The following is a 17580-nucleotide window of genomic DNA, read 5'->3' as shown; positions in this document are numbered from 1 at the left end:
CTGCTGCTCAGAAACTGACATGCTGCTTTTCTTCCTATCGCAATAGTATTCAAAAATGTAATTGTCCTTTAATAGGTGCAATAGAGTGCCAAGTAAATTGTGAGCACAAATGGCAAATGAAATAAAAATTAATATTTAATCTTACTTGGCTGCCAAGTTTCCTAGTCATTATGAATTCAACATTGTAGCAATCAGAATTCTTCCTTTCAATATGCAATGTATGTTCTATATCATCAGTATTTCTGCATTTCTACATCTCAGTGTTCCTGCGTCAGTACTTCTAAATCTGTTTTCGTCATACGTACATATATATATAGAATTTAAGATCATACAACATTATATATATATATATTTGTATTGGCCAGTTTTATATATATATATATATGTTTGTATGTAATGTATGAGATATATATGTAATATTTTGGCAGTCGGGCACATGAGTGAAGCTTGGCAATCCAATGACGACACACAAGGATTTAAATTTATAGCTCTATATCTTTATTCAATTCAAAAGGCATATCATCATTCTTTACTAAATAAGATTAAATTCACTGTGTCATAGTATTCCATCAAAGGGAGGCATATGAGAGCAGCAGCATAGATTCTAACAACAGTAGAGGCTCCCTCTCACGCAAAATGGCGCGAGTTCTCTATTTATAGGAGCAGTTACGTAATAGGCTCGAATGTTCTCAAAAGTTTTGGTCTAGGGAGAAGATCCTGAAATTGCAGAAAGTTAATTAGAGGTTGCTTGTTCTCATAGAGCAAAGCCACCTTGTTTTTCATATTATATATATATATATATAAACAGCTTTTATCATATTGTATTTATAATTTGTGGTTTGTATATTTTTATACATTTGATTAATTACTTTTCTAACTCGAGCATAATTTCTCAGAATACATTACTTAATTTTTCGTTAGTTTCCTCATTATGCTAAAAATATTAATACAATTTTTGGACTAAGCCATTTCTAGATTAATTTGTGCCACAAAGCTTGCATAACACTGATGAGGTAGCTAATTGGGAAATTGAACTAAAATTTTGAGAACTGAAACCTTCCTTTTGGTGAGCTTCCATTTTAATAAAAATGGAATTTAATCTGGAGTAGTGTCTAATAAGGAATAAAAGGGAGATGCATTTATCAGATTGATTAAATTTTTTTCTAAATTATGACCAACACGTTGAATGAATTCATTTTGTGTCATAGAGTTCAAATATTGCACATTTCCTACTGGCATTTCAAAAATTTGTTTCATGACATTGTCATATATATTAATAATTTAACTTAAAAAAATTACCATTATAACTAGTATTTATATCTTCAATATACCCACAAAAAGCTAGCACATTTTTTGACACAATAAGGTAATGTTAAATAACTGTTCTAATAGTACCATTTTCCAAAAATTTTCTCCTATTGAATTTGTTCTAGAAGGTCTTTATCAATAGCCAATTTCTTTCCCATGCTTCATACACAGCACTTACTTCTACATGTGATTTGGTAGAATTGTTGGTTTTAATTCTTACTATTGAATTTTCCCAATGTCTAATACCTGAATGCCAACTACTATCAGAGCTAGTAAACAACCAACAAAGTTTCCAGTATGCAGCATCCAATAATTTAGAGTAACACAACCAATGTAGTGGCATTTGTTCATACTTCGTCATGGATGTGTAATACGGTGCACTAAAATATGCACTTATTTAATATTTTTTTGGAAATTTCTCTACAGTTTTTTTCTTTATTTTCACCACAATTAAATAGAAATCTTCTCATGTCATCAGTAATATTTTTACCTACATAATTACTTGTATCTGCTGATGAGCACACATCTGTTTCTTCTGTATGTTTTTGGTCCACCTTACTAATGGAGGGGACATTAAACAGTAATGTAGTTTTTGTTCAATAAAATATATAAGTTTATTCAATATAATTCTTTACTTATAATATAGTTCAATAAAAACTATATCATAAGTTATTATAAAGAAATATTATAAATATTAAAATATTATAAATTATAATAATAATAATAATAAGTGTATCATAAGTTATTATTATTAACAACTAAAACAGCTGATAATATAGTTTTTGTTTTTGTTCAACCCTACTGGCAGAAATGACATTTACTGAAGATCTTTTTTTCTTGGTATGATGTTTTAATAACAAAGTTATCTAATTTTGAGTGCTGTTTTCTTTTTTCTGCCTGTTCTTTCTTATTTTTTCATTTCTGGGGATCTCTCTCTTTTTTTCCCCTTATCAATATTAAGTGATAATTTTTATAGTATTTTATCAATTGTTATAATTATTTTACTATTTCTTCAAATTTTATTTTCCAATGAGCAACTAATGAAGGATTTGAAGAACTATGTATAACTCTTAGACTACTATAGGATGTGGGTGATTAATTATCCTGGTTTCTCCATTCATCAAATGTGCATGTGCTATCTAGCCAAAACTAACCTATTTGGTTTGTGATAAATGCTTTAATACCTTCTTATGCTCAAATATAAAAAATACAGTAAAAACAAATATAAAATTATTGTCACTGACTAAAGTTTGGATTATAGTTTGGATTATAATTAATAACATAATTTATTCACAAAATTTTAAATTAAACCTGTACATATAAAATATCAAAGATGGATCTGGGAAAAAAATTTATTAATTTCTTGTTACTTTTCAAATATTAAAAAAACAAAAAGTAATGAGCCCTTAGGCATTGCCTGATCTTGCCTGTCTATAACTATGCAAAGTAAAAGCTATTTAACTTAGATAGTTACAAGTTTTATTCTGATGTACACATACATATATGAATAAAACAAATGAACTTTCGAACCAATTTTTTTACCTGCTTTAAAATTTATCATAAACTATTGTTTTGATTCTATTTATTAATATTAGACTGTTTAAAGAATTTTTAGTATTACTGTTTTTTATTAGGGAGAACTCGTTTTAAACCCTAGTCTCCAAGAAGAGCTCTCTAAAATGGAAATTCAACTGAAAGTTGATTCTGCTGCTGCTGAAGTAACTCATCTTTCAACTCATTCCCAGAAAGTTCAAGATTTTTTCTTACTTTTAGCAGTTTGTAATACTGTTGTTGTCGCTAAGCATCCACATAAAGATCAAGTTAGTAGTACAAAAACTGTTTTGCTTTTGTTTGTGAGTGTGTGTGTTAGTTATTCTTCAGACTTACTTACATAAAATATCAAAAAGACTAACATGTAAATATGGTATGAAATACAGTACTTTAATATCTAGTTTACATAAACTAATTTATATCATTTCCTTTTAATTGATGCTTCTGTGTAAATGAAAAGTAATCATTTTAATATGATTAGTAAAAATAAAATTTCCTCCTCTATTTTTGGGAAGGGAGGGGTCATTACTGAGCCGCCAGTTGCTGAGTGATAAAGACTGCTGAATACTGGGAGTTGAACTGGGTTTGATCCCAGGTAAATGGGCTGGCTGGGTGGTTAATTGTTCTCATGTGTAACATGAAATGACCCAGTTGTATTCTGTGCCATATTCGGATAGCCTAAAAATTTTGTCACTGTTGATTGAAAGAGTATTTAACCAAGCATTTCTTTCTGTCATTGCATATAAATTATAAAACTGATTACAAGATTAGAAAAATATTTTATCGACATTTAATATCATGAAAGTATATTTTGCTACAATGTTTTCCTTCATACTACAAAGTTATTTAACTTTCTCCTGAGAACTAGGATGTACAGGGTTGTCCCATAAGTCTGTAAATATTTTACAAATCCATAAAAATGAAAGGAATTGGCAAAATTTAACGTAGTTTGTGAAAAGTATTCTCATGAAAGTTTTTTTTTTTTTTTTTTTTTGTGTAAGGGGGGGGGAATAGTTAAAGTATTCATTGATAGAGGGTCCTTTACGAGAAGAAATTACACATTTCAAGGGAAACTATTTTTATTGGCATGCAGGCGAATGTTTACAAGCGTGTCATTTTTATTCTATGTATCCGCCATCATCATAAATTACAGTGTGCAAGCGAGTTACAACACCATTAACTTCAGCATGTCACATATCCGAATAGATGCTAGAGATTTCATAATGAATGGTGTCCTTTAACTGTACCAAAGGAGATAGCCAACTGCGGTACACTCTGGACTTGACATAACCCCAAAATGAAGTGGTATTAAGTCCATTGAGCGAGGGGGGACACTCATTTCTGCAGTGTCAGCTAATTAATCGCTCTTTGGTGAAAGTGCTTCTTAGGAACTTCTTCACTTGGGTTGTGAGGTGAAGAGGTGCCCGTTTTGCATGAACGTCATTGTGTCAAGGATATTATGTTCTAGTAAGTGCAGTATAACTTTCTCTTGCAGCAGTTGCAAGTAGCATTTTCCAGCAATTGAGCAGGTCTTTCAGCCAGGCTTTTGCACAGCACTCTTCAAATAAAAAAGGGCCCACAGTAATGGATGCAGTGAAATCACTCCAAACAATTAAGCAGGGTGAATGTAAGGACTCCTGAGTATAGACATGTGGGTTCTCCTTTGCCCAGATTCTACAGTTATGGATGTTGACTGTTCCATGCAATGAAAAATGAACTTCATCTGTAAACAAAATATTGAGAAGCTATTGTGCATCATCATCATTTTCGACAAAGCCCAATTTACGAATTTATATCGCTTAGCTTTGTTATTTGATAAGAGCTGGTAGACTGATTGCAACTTACAGGGGAACAGTTTTAATACACTGTGAAGGATATGAATGCCGATGTCTTCGGTATACAAGCATTCCATGCCACTCCACCCTTATGTGCTAGTTACTGTACTTGTTGATTGTTTCCTTAGAGTGTCAATCTTCAAAGCCACATCGAAAGTACAGACCTATGATAAACTTGATGCAGCACTATGAAAGCGATCACAAAAATTCTCATTTCTTTGAAATGTCGTGCTAGGAAGTCAGTCTGGCAAGAGTGGTTGGACCTGAATCTTTCTTCCATTTCTTCTGTGTTCGAAACCTTCGTAAAGCTTCAGTCGGTGATTCTTGGCTGAAGTAAAACAACTTAAATAACAACGCTTTATCCACTAACGCCAGAATCACAGTTAAAACTTTATGTACGAGGAAGTAGGAGGAAAAATCAGGAATGAAGTGTTAATCATTAAACCTGCTATTTATAGGACTCTGATTTGCATATTTCTTATTACTGCATGTCTAAGACGCCTTCAATCGACGAATATTTTAACTACTTTTTTTTTCTTTACCAACAACAATCCCCCTTCATGAGAATAACTTTTTCGCAAACTTTTTTCAATTCTACCTATTTTTTCAATTTTTATAAATTTTAAAAATATTTACAGGCTTTTGGGAAACCCTGTATATATCCCATACACTAACTATTTTAAATAATACTCAAGGGCTTTTAGTCCACTTTGAAAACTTCAAATTTACTGATTAAAGTGTAATGGGATGTGGCAGAATCTATCACATTGTATTTGCCATATAAAGTCTTCTGGAAGATGAGTCTATTCCATAGTTTTTCTTCTATTTAAAAATATCTTGTGCTATCATAATGCTATTCAAGATTTCATTGCATTATTTTTATATGTAATACATCATTAATGCACACAATAATGAATAAATAAAAAGGTATTGTAAATAGATATCTAGTAACTTACTCTCCTTTTAACTGTGTATATCTCTATTAGCACCTCCGAATAGAAAAATGTAGAAAATCAAAAGTCTATAAATGCTTTCTTTAACCACAACAGTATTTTGTTTCATGTATGATCTTCCAAGTACTTCTGTGTATTTGCAGGTTTGGAAATGCTTTTTATTCATAAGCAAGATTTTATCAAGGTTGTTGACTTTTTTTTCTGTTTAGGAGTGTTTTAAATATTGTATACACATTATTCTAAAATATATTAGTTAAAATAAAAGATTTGAAAACTTAGCCTCTTTTTTTAGTTTAATTAGCCATGTTCAGAAATGTTTAATGTGAATTTAGCAACTTTTAATGATTTAAATTTAAAATTTTTCCCTTACAAGCTTTCACATCTCTTTGTAGATGAACTCAAGTGGATTATTTTTAAATTCATTGACATCAACTCCACTGAGAACTCCAAGAGCATCTGGTGAAGGATGGGAAAGTCCACATGAGAAATATTCTCATCTTCTTAGTGAAGTTAGTACACCAGCAAGTTCTGCTGCATCAACTCCTATCAGAAGGCCTCGTAATTTAACCCTTCCTGCATATTTAAAGTCTTTTTGCTCACCTACACCATCTCCTCTTGAATTTCGACCCATATATGAAGCAGAAAGTCCTGATGAAATTGCATTAGTTGAAACAGCATATCATTATAATTGTAAACTATTACGCCGCACTCCTGATTCACTAACACTTTCACTACCAGGTATAATTCTTTGTGTTTTTATGTGGTAAAAATGTGGGACATTATTATAAATATGCTTTTATTTTTTTTAAAGGAAAACATTTTTACTTTTTGTTGTGCAAATAAAAAATTCTTTATTTGCGTATCAATTTGTGTGAAATGTTAAAGCATTTTTCATGTGCTTAAGAAATTTACCTTTTCATTGAACACTTATTATAAAAAATTTCATTTAAGAATTAATTGATTTAATAATTAATTAATTAATTGAACATTTAAGTAGGAAAATTTTAATTTTTGGTCAGTGAATGGCTTATTAACAAAATTTGACTTGAGTTTTGATTTCAAGTCATTGGGTATTTTTTTAATAGTCAGTACCTATAAATTATTTTCATTTTATACATTTTATATCATTTCTGTAAAATTTTATGCATTTATTTAATATACTGTTAAAGCTGACAATAATCTGAAATGCATACATCTTTGTTATGTTTAGTAAGAAATGTAATTTGTTTTAAGACTTTTATGAATATTAAATCTTTCTATGCAGTGCAAACATTTTGTCTATGTTACAAAAAAAGTATTTTAATAACAAACAATTACAACCCTTTGTAATCACAAATACATACACATTTTGAAAAAATCTTGCCTTTTGAAACATGCTGACTGAAACTAGTTACCATTAAAAAAATGAGTATAAGCATACCATACTTTTTTTGCATGACCAGTGCAGTTTTGAAGAGCAGAATATATATATATCATAATTTTTACTGAAATTTAAACTGTATGTTAGAAAAATGTCCATTGTAAAATTTCTTGCAAAACTTTGTGTTATTTTAATTTAATTTTTAATTTAAACAGTTTTTAATTAAAAATTCCCTGCAAAACATTGTATGTGGCCAAAAACTAGAGAACAAGAATAGGCATGCTGAGGCATCTTTCTTTATACATATAAAGATTATATATAAAGATATACATGCACACACTGTAGTACCTCCAATAAGGGACACACACTGGATCATACATTTTGTTTCTTAAATATTGGTGCTCCTACTTCAGAGAGTACCTACTAAAAAGGTGTAATTTAATTAAAATTTAGGTTGTATCAAGCTTGATATATAAATAGGTAACATAGTCACTGGTATTTATTTGAATTTGAAGTTAATGAAAAATGAAAATTCTTAATTAAAAAAGTTTAATTCTTGCAAAAATGTACAAAATGAAAAATAGAGTTTTCTACTAAAAGAAATTTATCACTCAGATTTTTAATCCGTTTAATTTCTTATGCCTTAATAAACAAGTAAAATATTGATAAATATTTTTGTAGAATGTAAGAAATTGATAAATTTCAAATTAAGGTGATATGTATTATTAAAGCTGATGATATATATCATTAATATATTTTTAATTGTTTTTGTATTTCGAAATTTCTTTCGAGAAACAGCACACCTTCAATTAATTTAATTTTTATGTCTTGATTATTTTTCATGTATAGATAGATAGAGAGATAGGTGCATGACTTATTGTAGTTACAGTCTCTGTACATACCAACTACAAGCTTAGTTTTAAGTGCACAAAGCATGACCAAAAGAGAAAACTATGAATTGGATTATATTCTGGTTATAAGTGAAAAAGGTTAAAAGAATATATTATTAAAAAGCAAAGAGAAATCTGAGCTGAAATCAGCTATAATAATTTCATTACACAGGAATGCCCTGTTAAGAAGTCTTTCAAGCATATAAAGACAGGAAAGTATTAAACAGAAATATTTGTTAAGAAAACGTAACAAGTATCATAGGATGATTAGTGAGCAACTTAAAAAGCACAAAGTGCATCACCAGAGGTAATTCAGTGGTCAGCAAATTTATGTGTATTTAGAACATATTAGCATATACATGTTAATTAAATATGTCAACTGTTTAACTGACATAACAGTCAAACTACTACCCAGACTGTGTCTGCTATATTAACTGAATACCACATGAAATGTTTGTCTTCCAGACATAGGAAATGTAGATTGTATTTCTCACTGTTTGCTAATAGCTGGATAGTCGAGTGGCAAAAAGTTAGTTGTTGTTGCTAATGCTCACTTATCTGACTTATAGTTAGCCCAAGCCAACAAAATTCCTCGTGGCAAGGAGTGCAAGTTTACGCCTGTCGTTGGCAACAGCCTTTAGTGTCTTACACGTGGCAGTGTGATTTAGCTAATTTCTGCCTCCAGTTTGGATGAAGAGCACCCTAGGGGGGGAAGTCAGAGTGTCTCCTACCCCTCTTCCCCTACCACAAACTTCTTGAGGACTTTTGGCTCACCACGTATTTAGAGTGCCCCCATGCCACATGGACACTATACATTTACAAACATGCATGCCTTTTCTGGGATTCGAACCCAGGCCCTTCATGGCACTCGGCGAAGCTAACCACTATACCATCTGGAAGGCAAGAAGTTAGATAATCAGTTATAAATTTAAGAGATTTTTTTTCGTCTGTAAAGGGAATTAATTCTTAAAATGAATTTTTATTCATATCTTTAAAAATTATTAAACAAGTAAAATTTCATAAAGACCTCTTGGCATCTTAAAATTACACTTCTTAGACAAGAAAACTTAATAAAAGGAAATTCCATATGTGGGGAAAATTTGTGCAGTAGTTTTGAGGGGTTTTTTTTTTTTTTTTTTTTTTTTTTTGAACTTTAAAAATTATATTTCTTAAAGGGGAAATCTTATGTAAGAATTCATTTGAACATTGTTTGAAATGGTTTATTATATGTATCATGCATAATATCTTTTTTTAATTTTAAAGGATCTATAAGTTATCAAAAAGGATCTATAAGTTATCATTAAATCACTACTTTTTTAATAAAGTAGTGATTTAATGACCTCTTTCTACCTTCTGAATGTATTCATTTAATCAATTCTAGTATTTCTTATGTATAAAAATTAGTAAATTAGTAATAATTGTAATTTTAATAGAGTTTTTGGAAATAGCATTATTCATATATTCTTCATATATTTTGTAATCTCATTAGGTGAAGGGATGATTGAATTCCGAATATTGCATGTGCTTCCATTTGATGCTACGCGTAAGAGAATGTCTATTATTTTACAACATCCTCTTACTGGAGACAAAATTCTATTTTGTAAAGGAGCTGACTCAACTATATTTTCTCAGTTATCTCCTAACTGGAGTAGAGGTATTCTTACAAATTTTATATAATTACATATAATTTTTATATAATTACGTTTTGTATGATTTCAGATGTCTTAAAGCTATGAGCTAAGAAGAATTTATTCCCATTAAATATTACACCATTACCTTGTTCTGCTGCACTGTCTACTTCAATTGCCATTGTTTCAAAATATTATATAAAAGTTTATAAAAGGATTTACTGTTGATGCCTTGTATAAAATAAGAATTATACTGATTTTTTAATGTTTTTAGCCAATAGAGATATGATATTAAAGACTCAGCAGCATTTAAACAGCTATTCACGGAAAGGGCTCCGTATATTATGTATGGCTACCAAGGTAAGAAAAAGTTTTTAGTCATTGTTTCGTTGAATGCTCTTTGACTGCATTTTTAAATAATTCTAGCAAAATGAATATCAAATCTGTTTAATGATATTCTTGAGATTTATGGTATTTAATTATTTAATTTAGTTGATGTTACATTTTTATTAAACATAATAGAAATAGATATTTTGTCATTAAATATGTTTTAATTATAACATGTTACATTATACTATGATTATGTATATTAGTACATGTTAGCTTATACTATTATTTCATATAATTTTTGCTCTGCTATAATATGTGAATGATTTTAAGTTAATGTAAATGTGCAAAATATTATACAGAGCAGCATAATAAATATAGTAACCTCATAATTTTGTGTAAGTATGCCATTTTGACCATAACAAGTATTAAAGAATTATTTTCCTTTTTTTATTTAATTTCATACATAACTATAAGATAACTATAAGGTGTAAGCTATAAAAATATGACAGAAATTTGTTGACAAACTAAATTGCGACAAACTGCAATAGACCTTTAAATTTCTAATTTTTAATTAAACCACAAGCCCCTTCAAAGCAGCTGCATTTTTCCTGCTGTAACTGCATTGTAAAAATTCTTATTTTAGTCACTGTGCATGATTAAAACTAAACATTCCAAGCTAATAAATAGTATTGCAAACTAATTGTGCACTCTCTTTGGCTACTTTGCCTTCCAGGTAGCAACATGTTGCATAGCCTCTTCTAGCTATTCTCTGTTAGTTAAGATGTAGTTGCACATTTAAAACTGTGAGGCATGTTTAGCACTGCTAGTTTTCTACTAGTTAAAAAAATGTGTGTTAAAAAAAATCATCATCCAGAAATAAATTACATTTAATGACCAAACTGGTCATACTTCTTTCAAAACTCCAGTCACCATTACACTGCAATTTCCAGTGATCTATGCAGCAGTTTTTCTCACTCATAACTAAAAAATGATTGGTTTAAAAGTTATATTGATGTACCAGCAAAAACTATTACATCTCTTAATATGTTAGAGAATTAAAACTTAATTGGAACAAACTGGCAATAGATCTGTAAATTTCTAATTTTTAAGTAAATCACAACCCCCTTTTACATTTTCCCTACAATAATGGCATTGTGAAAATTCTTGTCCATAATAATCACTGTGCACATAATTTTTACATATATATAATATAATATAATAATCACTGTGCACAACGCACTTTGAAATACTACTGCACCTATTATGCATTCTCTTTTGCTGCCTATGCTTGCTAGCTGAAGGGCGTTTCTGGTTTGGCTGCTTCTATTCATTATTAAAATATAGTGCATCATAATTAAAATTGTGGGTGGGGTGCATATTGTTGCCGTCGAGCTGTACCATGCCATGTGTCTGAATAGAATAATCAATAAGAAAAACAGATACGTTCAGATCATGAAGATTCTGTGATATTTCAAAAGTGATATCAAGTAAAATGTATGTCTACAATTTCTAGTATCTACATGCAGCTATGATTATTAGTGAATGGTTCTACTCTCTCCTTTGGCCAATTTATTTTTACATATATATGTGTATGTGCATGCATAAGGTAAAGAAAAATATGAATCAAAATTATAACTTGAATTAGCATTCATTTTAATTTGGGTACTTCCCGTCTTATTCTGAAAATAGTAATAGCTTTTTCTGGACTGCTTCATTTCTAGATCAATCCATCACATGATTTTTACATAGTGATGGTGAGGTAGCTAAGTCGAACCCAAACCTTTCTGTTAATAAGCTTCCATAATCAAATAACTGCACTCCTCAGCCAAAGCAGACTGTTGCTTGCTGCTTTCTACCTATCACAACAATATCAAGAATGTAAATATTCTGGAAATAGGCATGATTAGAGTGCCAAGTGAATTGTGGCCACAACTGCCAGTTTGAAATGAAAATGAGTATTTAATTTGTCTCGGCTGCCAAATTACTCTTCATTATGGATCTCAACAATCCAATCAATATTTCTGCATCATTATATCTACGTCTACAGCAACATTACATATATGTATATATATTTAATTTTCCATGAAGCATTTGTAATACTGTATTTAAAAATATGTTCTTTTTAATGTTTCATTTATGTTAAGAAATATTTAAATTGTTCTCTAATTTTTTTTAGGTTTAATTTAACTTTTGTTTTGAAAATTCATACATGCAGTAATTCTACAGATTTTTTTTATGTGGAGTATTCAATTCATAGAATTAGTTTCAAGTTTTAGAAATTAACATCTGTGGAATGATCATCAAATATATGCTGAAAACTTTGATTTTTCTTGACTTCAAGAAACTGAAATTTAGATGCAAAATACACAATCTGCCTCTTATAAAGCATCCCTAATTCCTGTTTCCTGCAAGTCTATTCCATAGTCAGCTGATATTTGACTATTAGGCTAGCTTCTCTAAAGTTTGCTCTGGTACTACTGGTAGATGTACTAGATCACATCACATCAGTGTGTATTCCCACATATATATATTTTCAAATAGATTGTATATAGAGGTATATTTATGGAGTCATACAAGTTGCAATCATGAGCAATCCCTACGAATTTTCTTAAAAATTGTAAATGTACTTTCTTAAACTTACTTAAGATGAGAGCCCCTTCAGAGTGTGGTGGGACTGTCACTTCATAAATCTACCTCTGATTTTTTTAATAATTTTAAATATAGCTAGAAACAGTTATGTATTCACATTATTACATGGATATGGAAGTGTTAAATGTTGGTGAAAGTTCTTTTGTACAGTACACTATGAGTCTATACAAAAGTATATTATCACTAAAATATAGTTAACTGACTTATATTGAAGGATTTTCAAATAGATTGTATATAGAGGTGTATTTATGGAGTCATACAGGTTGCAGTCATGAGGGATCCCTAGGAATTTTCTTAAAAATTGTAAATGTACTTTCTTAAACTTACTTAAGATGAGGGCCCCTTCAGAGTGTGGTGGGACTCTCACTTCATAAATCTACCTCTGACCTTCTTTTTTTAAATAATTTTAGCTAGAAACAGTTATGCATTCACATCATTACATAGATATGAATGCATAACTATTTCTATCAGACATAGATATGTTATGTTATCATTACAATATAGTAACTGACTTATATTGAAGGAATATCTTAAACAGAGAGAATGTTACAGAATTCAAAACGTTCATCTCAGACTCAGCAGCTTTTGAATGACCTAAAGTACCTCCTTTTTTATTTATTTGTTTTCCTGCTTTATGCAATAAGACAGCCTTTAACACATTTTTCTTTCTTTCTTTTTTTTCCCCCAATTTTGTTGTACAAAACCTTTAAAGGCTAGTTTTGATTTCTTGTCTTGCACAAAACATTTAAATTTTCCAAAGAACAACTAATGTGTCAAAAGTCCATAAGGTTAAACAACTGTTTAAGAAAACTAATTTTTGTTAAGTAAATATCCCCTATTACTATTATTGAAATGATCTGTTATACATTATTATTAAAAATGTAAAAGCAAAATGATAATAATTTTGCATAAAAAGTTAATTGCAGCAATGTGATTGCTATGTTATTAGACAATAATTTTGCATAAAAAGTTAATTACAGCAATTGATTATGATTATGATTGTTATGTTATTAGACATAAGCAACTATATTAACTTCATTCATTGCTTAATTAATGTATAAATTATTTAAGAGATAAAGATAATTATATGGCTGCACAAACAAACTGAATGTTGCATATAAACTAAATTTTAGTTTATAATGAAACTATAAGAGGTGTTCAAATGGAAAGGTATGAAAAGTCATAACAACAAAACCGGTTGAAATTCTAATTTGCTGCTTTGTCATAACATAGTGAGACATCAAAATACGTGAATGTAGTGTCCAGCATGGTTGCACATATGCATGGGCACCCGCATATGATGTAGGAGAAAAGTAGGCAGTTGTGTGTTCCATCCAATTGATGCAGCAGTGAGTGTTATGACATCGTGTTCACATTGCAAAATTCGATGACTGAGGAGCAACAAGGTGTTATCAAGCTTCTGACTGTGGAAGGGTTAAACCGGCCGATGTTTATCGCCGGGTGGTGGCCATATGTGGGGAAGACTGTGTGTCTGATAAATCAGTGAGAAAGCAGAGCTCCAGCTTTCATACGGCGTTGGAGTGTTTGAGTGATGACCCAAGACCAGGCCAGGCAAACACGGTAATCAGGGCTGAACTCATCAACAAGGTGAATGACCTGATAAGAAATGGCACCTCAAAGAGAAGCACTTCAACTTAAACAACGAACTGAAGGACACAGTGGAGGACTGGCTCCAGTCACAGGTACAGGAATTCTAGGAAGAAGAAATCCTTCATCTTGTGAAACAGTGGGATGGTTTTGCTCAGACCTCTGGTGATTACTTATGAATAAAAACTTCAATATATCCATAGTGTCATTTTGTTTCATTTGAACACCCCTAATCGTATAATGAGGGAAACAAATACAGTACAAAGTCCATAATCCGGACTTGGCTAGACTTTGGCGATTCCGGATTAGGGGTTTTTCCGGATCATAAATCATCAATTTAAATCTGGTAAGATGGCATGCAGAAATTATACAGTTAAAAATATGAAATCGTAATTTATGAAATAAAGAACAATTATGATCTAAAGGGTATCAACATTTACAAAAAAAAAAAGAGCTTAATATTTATTTGTTTACTTTATTAAACATTTCTTTCAATGTAAGTTGTTTAAGATGCTTCCACAAAAAATTCCTTTTTCTTTTGTCATATATAGTGGACTTTCCAATGCCATACTTCTCGCATAATTTTGAGACAGATAGGCCTTTATCCATTTTTTGCAGCAATTCCACTTTTTGTTTAATGGACATCGGAACATGCTTTCGCTTTGTAGATCCTTTGGCAGTTCCAGAATTGGAAACTCTTTTTGACATAATCGAAAGTTCAAGCTTAATTTTTATAAAATTGTTCTAACAGTCTGCAAAAAATAATAAGCCAGATCCAATTAGAAGATTAAGGAACAGCGCAATCTGCAACATTAACTGAAATGCCTTAGATAATTTTAGCCTAGCTTATACCGTCCGTTATACATTAAACGTGCATGCACATAAAGTTTGTAGCTTTGAGGTCCGGATTATAGATCATTCCGGATTACAGACTTTGTACTGTAGTATAATGTGGGAAAAAAGAAAAAAGTAGTATGAACACTTTTGTTCTTTTAATTCTCTGTACTTTTTATTTTTCTTACTTAGTTATTTATTTTTAAGTCTGTGAGTGTAGTTATGCTATACTGTTTTGTAATAAGTGTCATGGACTTAATGATATCATGCTGACAGATTATTCCCGAGGAAGAATATGATGAATGGTTGGCCTTTCATAATGAGGCTGAGCTTTGTTTTGAAGAAAAAGATAAGAAACTTTACCAGTCTGCCTGTCTGATTGAGAGAAATTTGGAATTACTTGGAGCCACTGGCATTGAGGATAGGTTACAAGAAGGAGTGCCAGAAACCATTAGTGCTTTAAGAGCTGCTGGTATAGTTGTTTGGGTTTTAACAGGAGATAAACAGGTATTTTGAATTTTTAAATGTGCATTTCATTCGATTGTAAACTCCTAATATATACTTACTTGTTCAAGTATGCCATCAATAAACTCAAATCGTTACTCTTTTTATTAAATTGTTGAATGAAATTATATATTATGTATTTTTTAAAATGAAGCAACCAGAATGAATTTTAATTCCATCTTTCTTTTCTATCTTTGCTATATCATTTACTTAAAATTTTTAAACTGCATTTTCCACAACGTTCTTTACTTTTTTTTAATCATAACTGTTCAGTTTGTCTTTGAGACAATGCATGTTCTAAAGTTAACATATAATCAAATGTTAAACATTTTGTTCGACATTACATATTTATATGTTCATGATTTTAAATTATTTCTTTACTACTAATCTTTTAAATAATTTTTTTTTAAATTTTTGCATAACCTTCCCTTCCTTTTTTTTAAAATCTTTTTTTACAAATTCTGCATTTTTTTCTGCTTATGTTCCTCTGAGCATTTCTACAATAACTGCATTGAGCTACTATCAAAATATTGCAAGTTATTTATGTTTTAAATGTGTGCAACATTTTTGGATCACTTGATAATGTTTAAATATTTTTGTAAGCTTGCATTTTTGTTAATTCTGCTTCTTATGACCCATTTAATATTCTGTAATTTTACATTTATATTCCAATAATTGCATTTTTGTTAATTCTGCTTCTTATGACCCATTTAATATTCTGTAATTTTACATTTATATTCCAATAATTGTAGTACTCTTTAATATGTATTGATCAAGCAAATGCTATAAAAACAATCTTTTCTAGTGTAATAAAATCATTTAGTTTAATTACAGTTGTTGTAATTTTTAAATTCATAGGAAACTGCTGTGAATATTGCCTACTCTTGTAAGCTTTTCTCAACTGACATGGAAATAATTACTTTAAATGCACGATCTAAAGTAAGCTAATGTTTTTTTACTTTCCAATTTTTCTTTATTGATTTATAAATTAAATTTATGAATAAGTAATAAAATAAAACTAAAAAAAAAAAGGGGGGGGAAAGAAAGAAAGAAAAAGAAAAAAAAAAAAGTTTGAGGTTCTTTAAAAGAAAGTTGTAACTTTTTTTTCTTTGCATAACCTTTATTTCAATTTCAAAATTTCTTTCACTATATTCATATTTTTACTGGTTAAGAAAATATTCATGTTCCTGGCTCTGTGTTAAAAAATTTAAATAAGAAATAATTATAGTTTTGAAAGTATTTTGAGCAATACAAAAATGTTTAACTATGCTTAAATAAATTATAGAAGCTAATTACCATTTGAAGGAAAGTGTTGTGAAATTAAACAGTTCCTAAAAATTTTACTTTTACAGAATTATGTGATTAATTCAAAAAGAATTTAAAAAAGACATATCAAGAATAACTGAATTATGCTCAATACTGTATGATATGAGAGATGTTGAGCTTCTGGACACATTAAGGCTATCCTTTATTTAAAAAATAGAAGTAAAAATGTGAGTGCAAGTACTTTTATCAAAGGAGAAAGAAACTTCCAAACATTTCTCTGTAGGGTACTATGAGAGTACAAAGGCCAGTAAATGCAGAAAAACTTGTTGGAGAGGTAAATTTTAAAGAAAATAAATTGATGCAAACAGGAAAAAACACCACATACACTTGTATATGCGAGCAATAGATTAATCTTATTTAAAATACATGCTATTATGTGATTAAAAAAATCTTTTGTTAATTACACCAAACCCTCGGTCTTTGAGGACAGGGGAAGATTTCATGCCCCTCTTGTTTGCCAAGAATGAAAAAATTTTCATTGTAAACTTTTATAAGATCAATTTGGTACCTCCGAATGCTATGTCTAGGGACAAATGTCCCCCCTTGCTCCCCCTTAGCTATGCCACTGAATTACTCTAATAGTTGAAATGTTTTTAAAGATTTTTAATTAGATATACAATATTGCAATATGTATAAATACTTTATTTGTTTATGTTTATTTAAATAATTGAAAAGTATACTGTTTCTAAATAGTTCACCGTTTTTATACACTGAGCAGAATACTATTATAATTTAAATGGTAAAAAGTACTTGGCAATATTAGCATGATAAGAGAAATTGAGAAGCACAATCAGTGTGCTTTCT

The 17580-nt window shown here is 30.0% G+C and overlaps 1 protein-coding gene across 1 annotated transcript in view; it reads left to right on the top strand.

Moving 5' to 3' along the window:
* LOC118188303 (phospholipid-transporting ATPase VA-like) overlaps positions 1 to 17580 on the top strand; it is a 220211-nt gene that overhangs the window by 176919 nt on the left and 25712 nt on the right. The window contains exons 10-15 of the mRNA XM_085818334.1: positions 2943 to 3128; positions 6040 to 6385; positions 9387 to 9551; positions 9800 to 9885; positions 15223 to 15453; positions 16309 to 16389. Coding sequence (XP_085674460.1) covers positions 2943 to 3128; positions 6040 to 6385; positions 9387 to 9551; positions 9800 to 9885; positions 15223 to 15453; positions 16309 to 16389 — 1095 coding nt within the window. The remainder of the gene's footprint in view (positions 1 to 2942; positions 3129 to 6039; positions 6386 to 9386; positions 9552 to 9799; positions 9886 to 15222; positions 15454 to 16308; positions 16390 to 17580) is intronic.

The sequence above is a fragment of the Stegodyphus dumicola genome, chromosome 6 (genome assembly GCF_044657685.1).
Source record: "Stegodyphus dumicola isolate Sdum_Otavi_A_Nest chromosome 6, ASM4465768v1".
NCBI classification, from domain to species: Eukaryota; Metazoa; Arthropoda; class Arachnida; order Araneae; family Eresidae; genus Stegodyphus; species Stegodyphus dumicola.
This window is presented reverse-complemented; position numbering and strand designations above follow the sequence as displayed.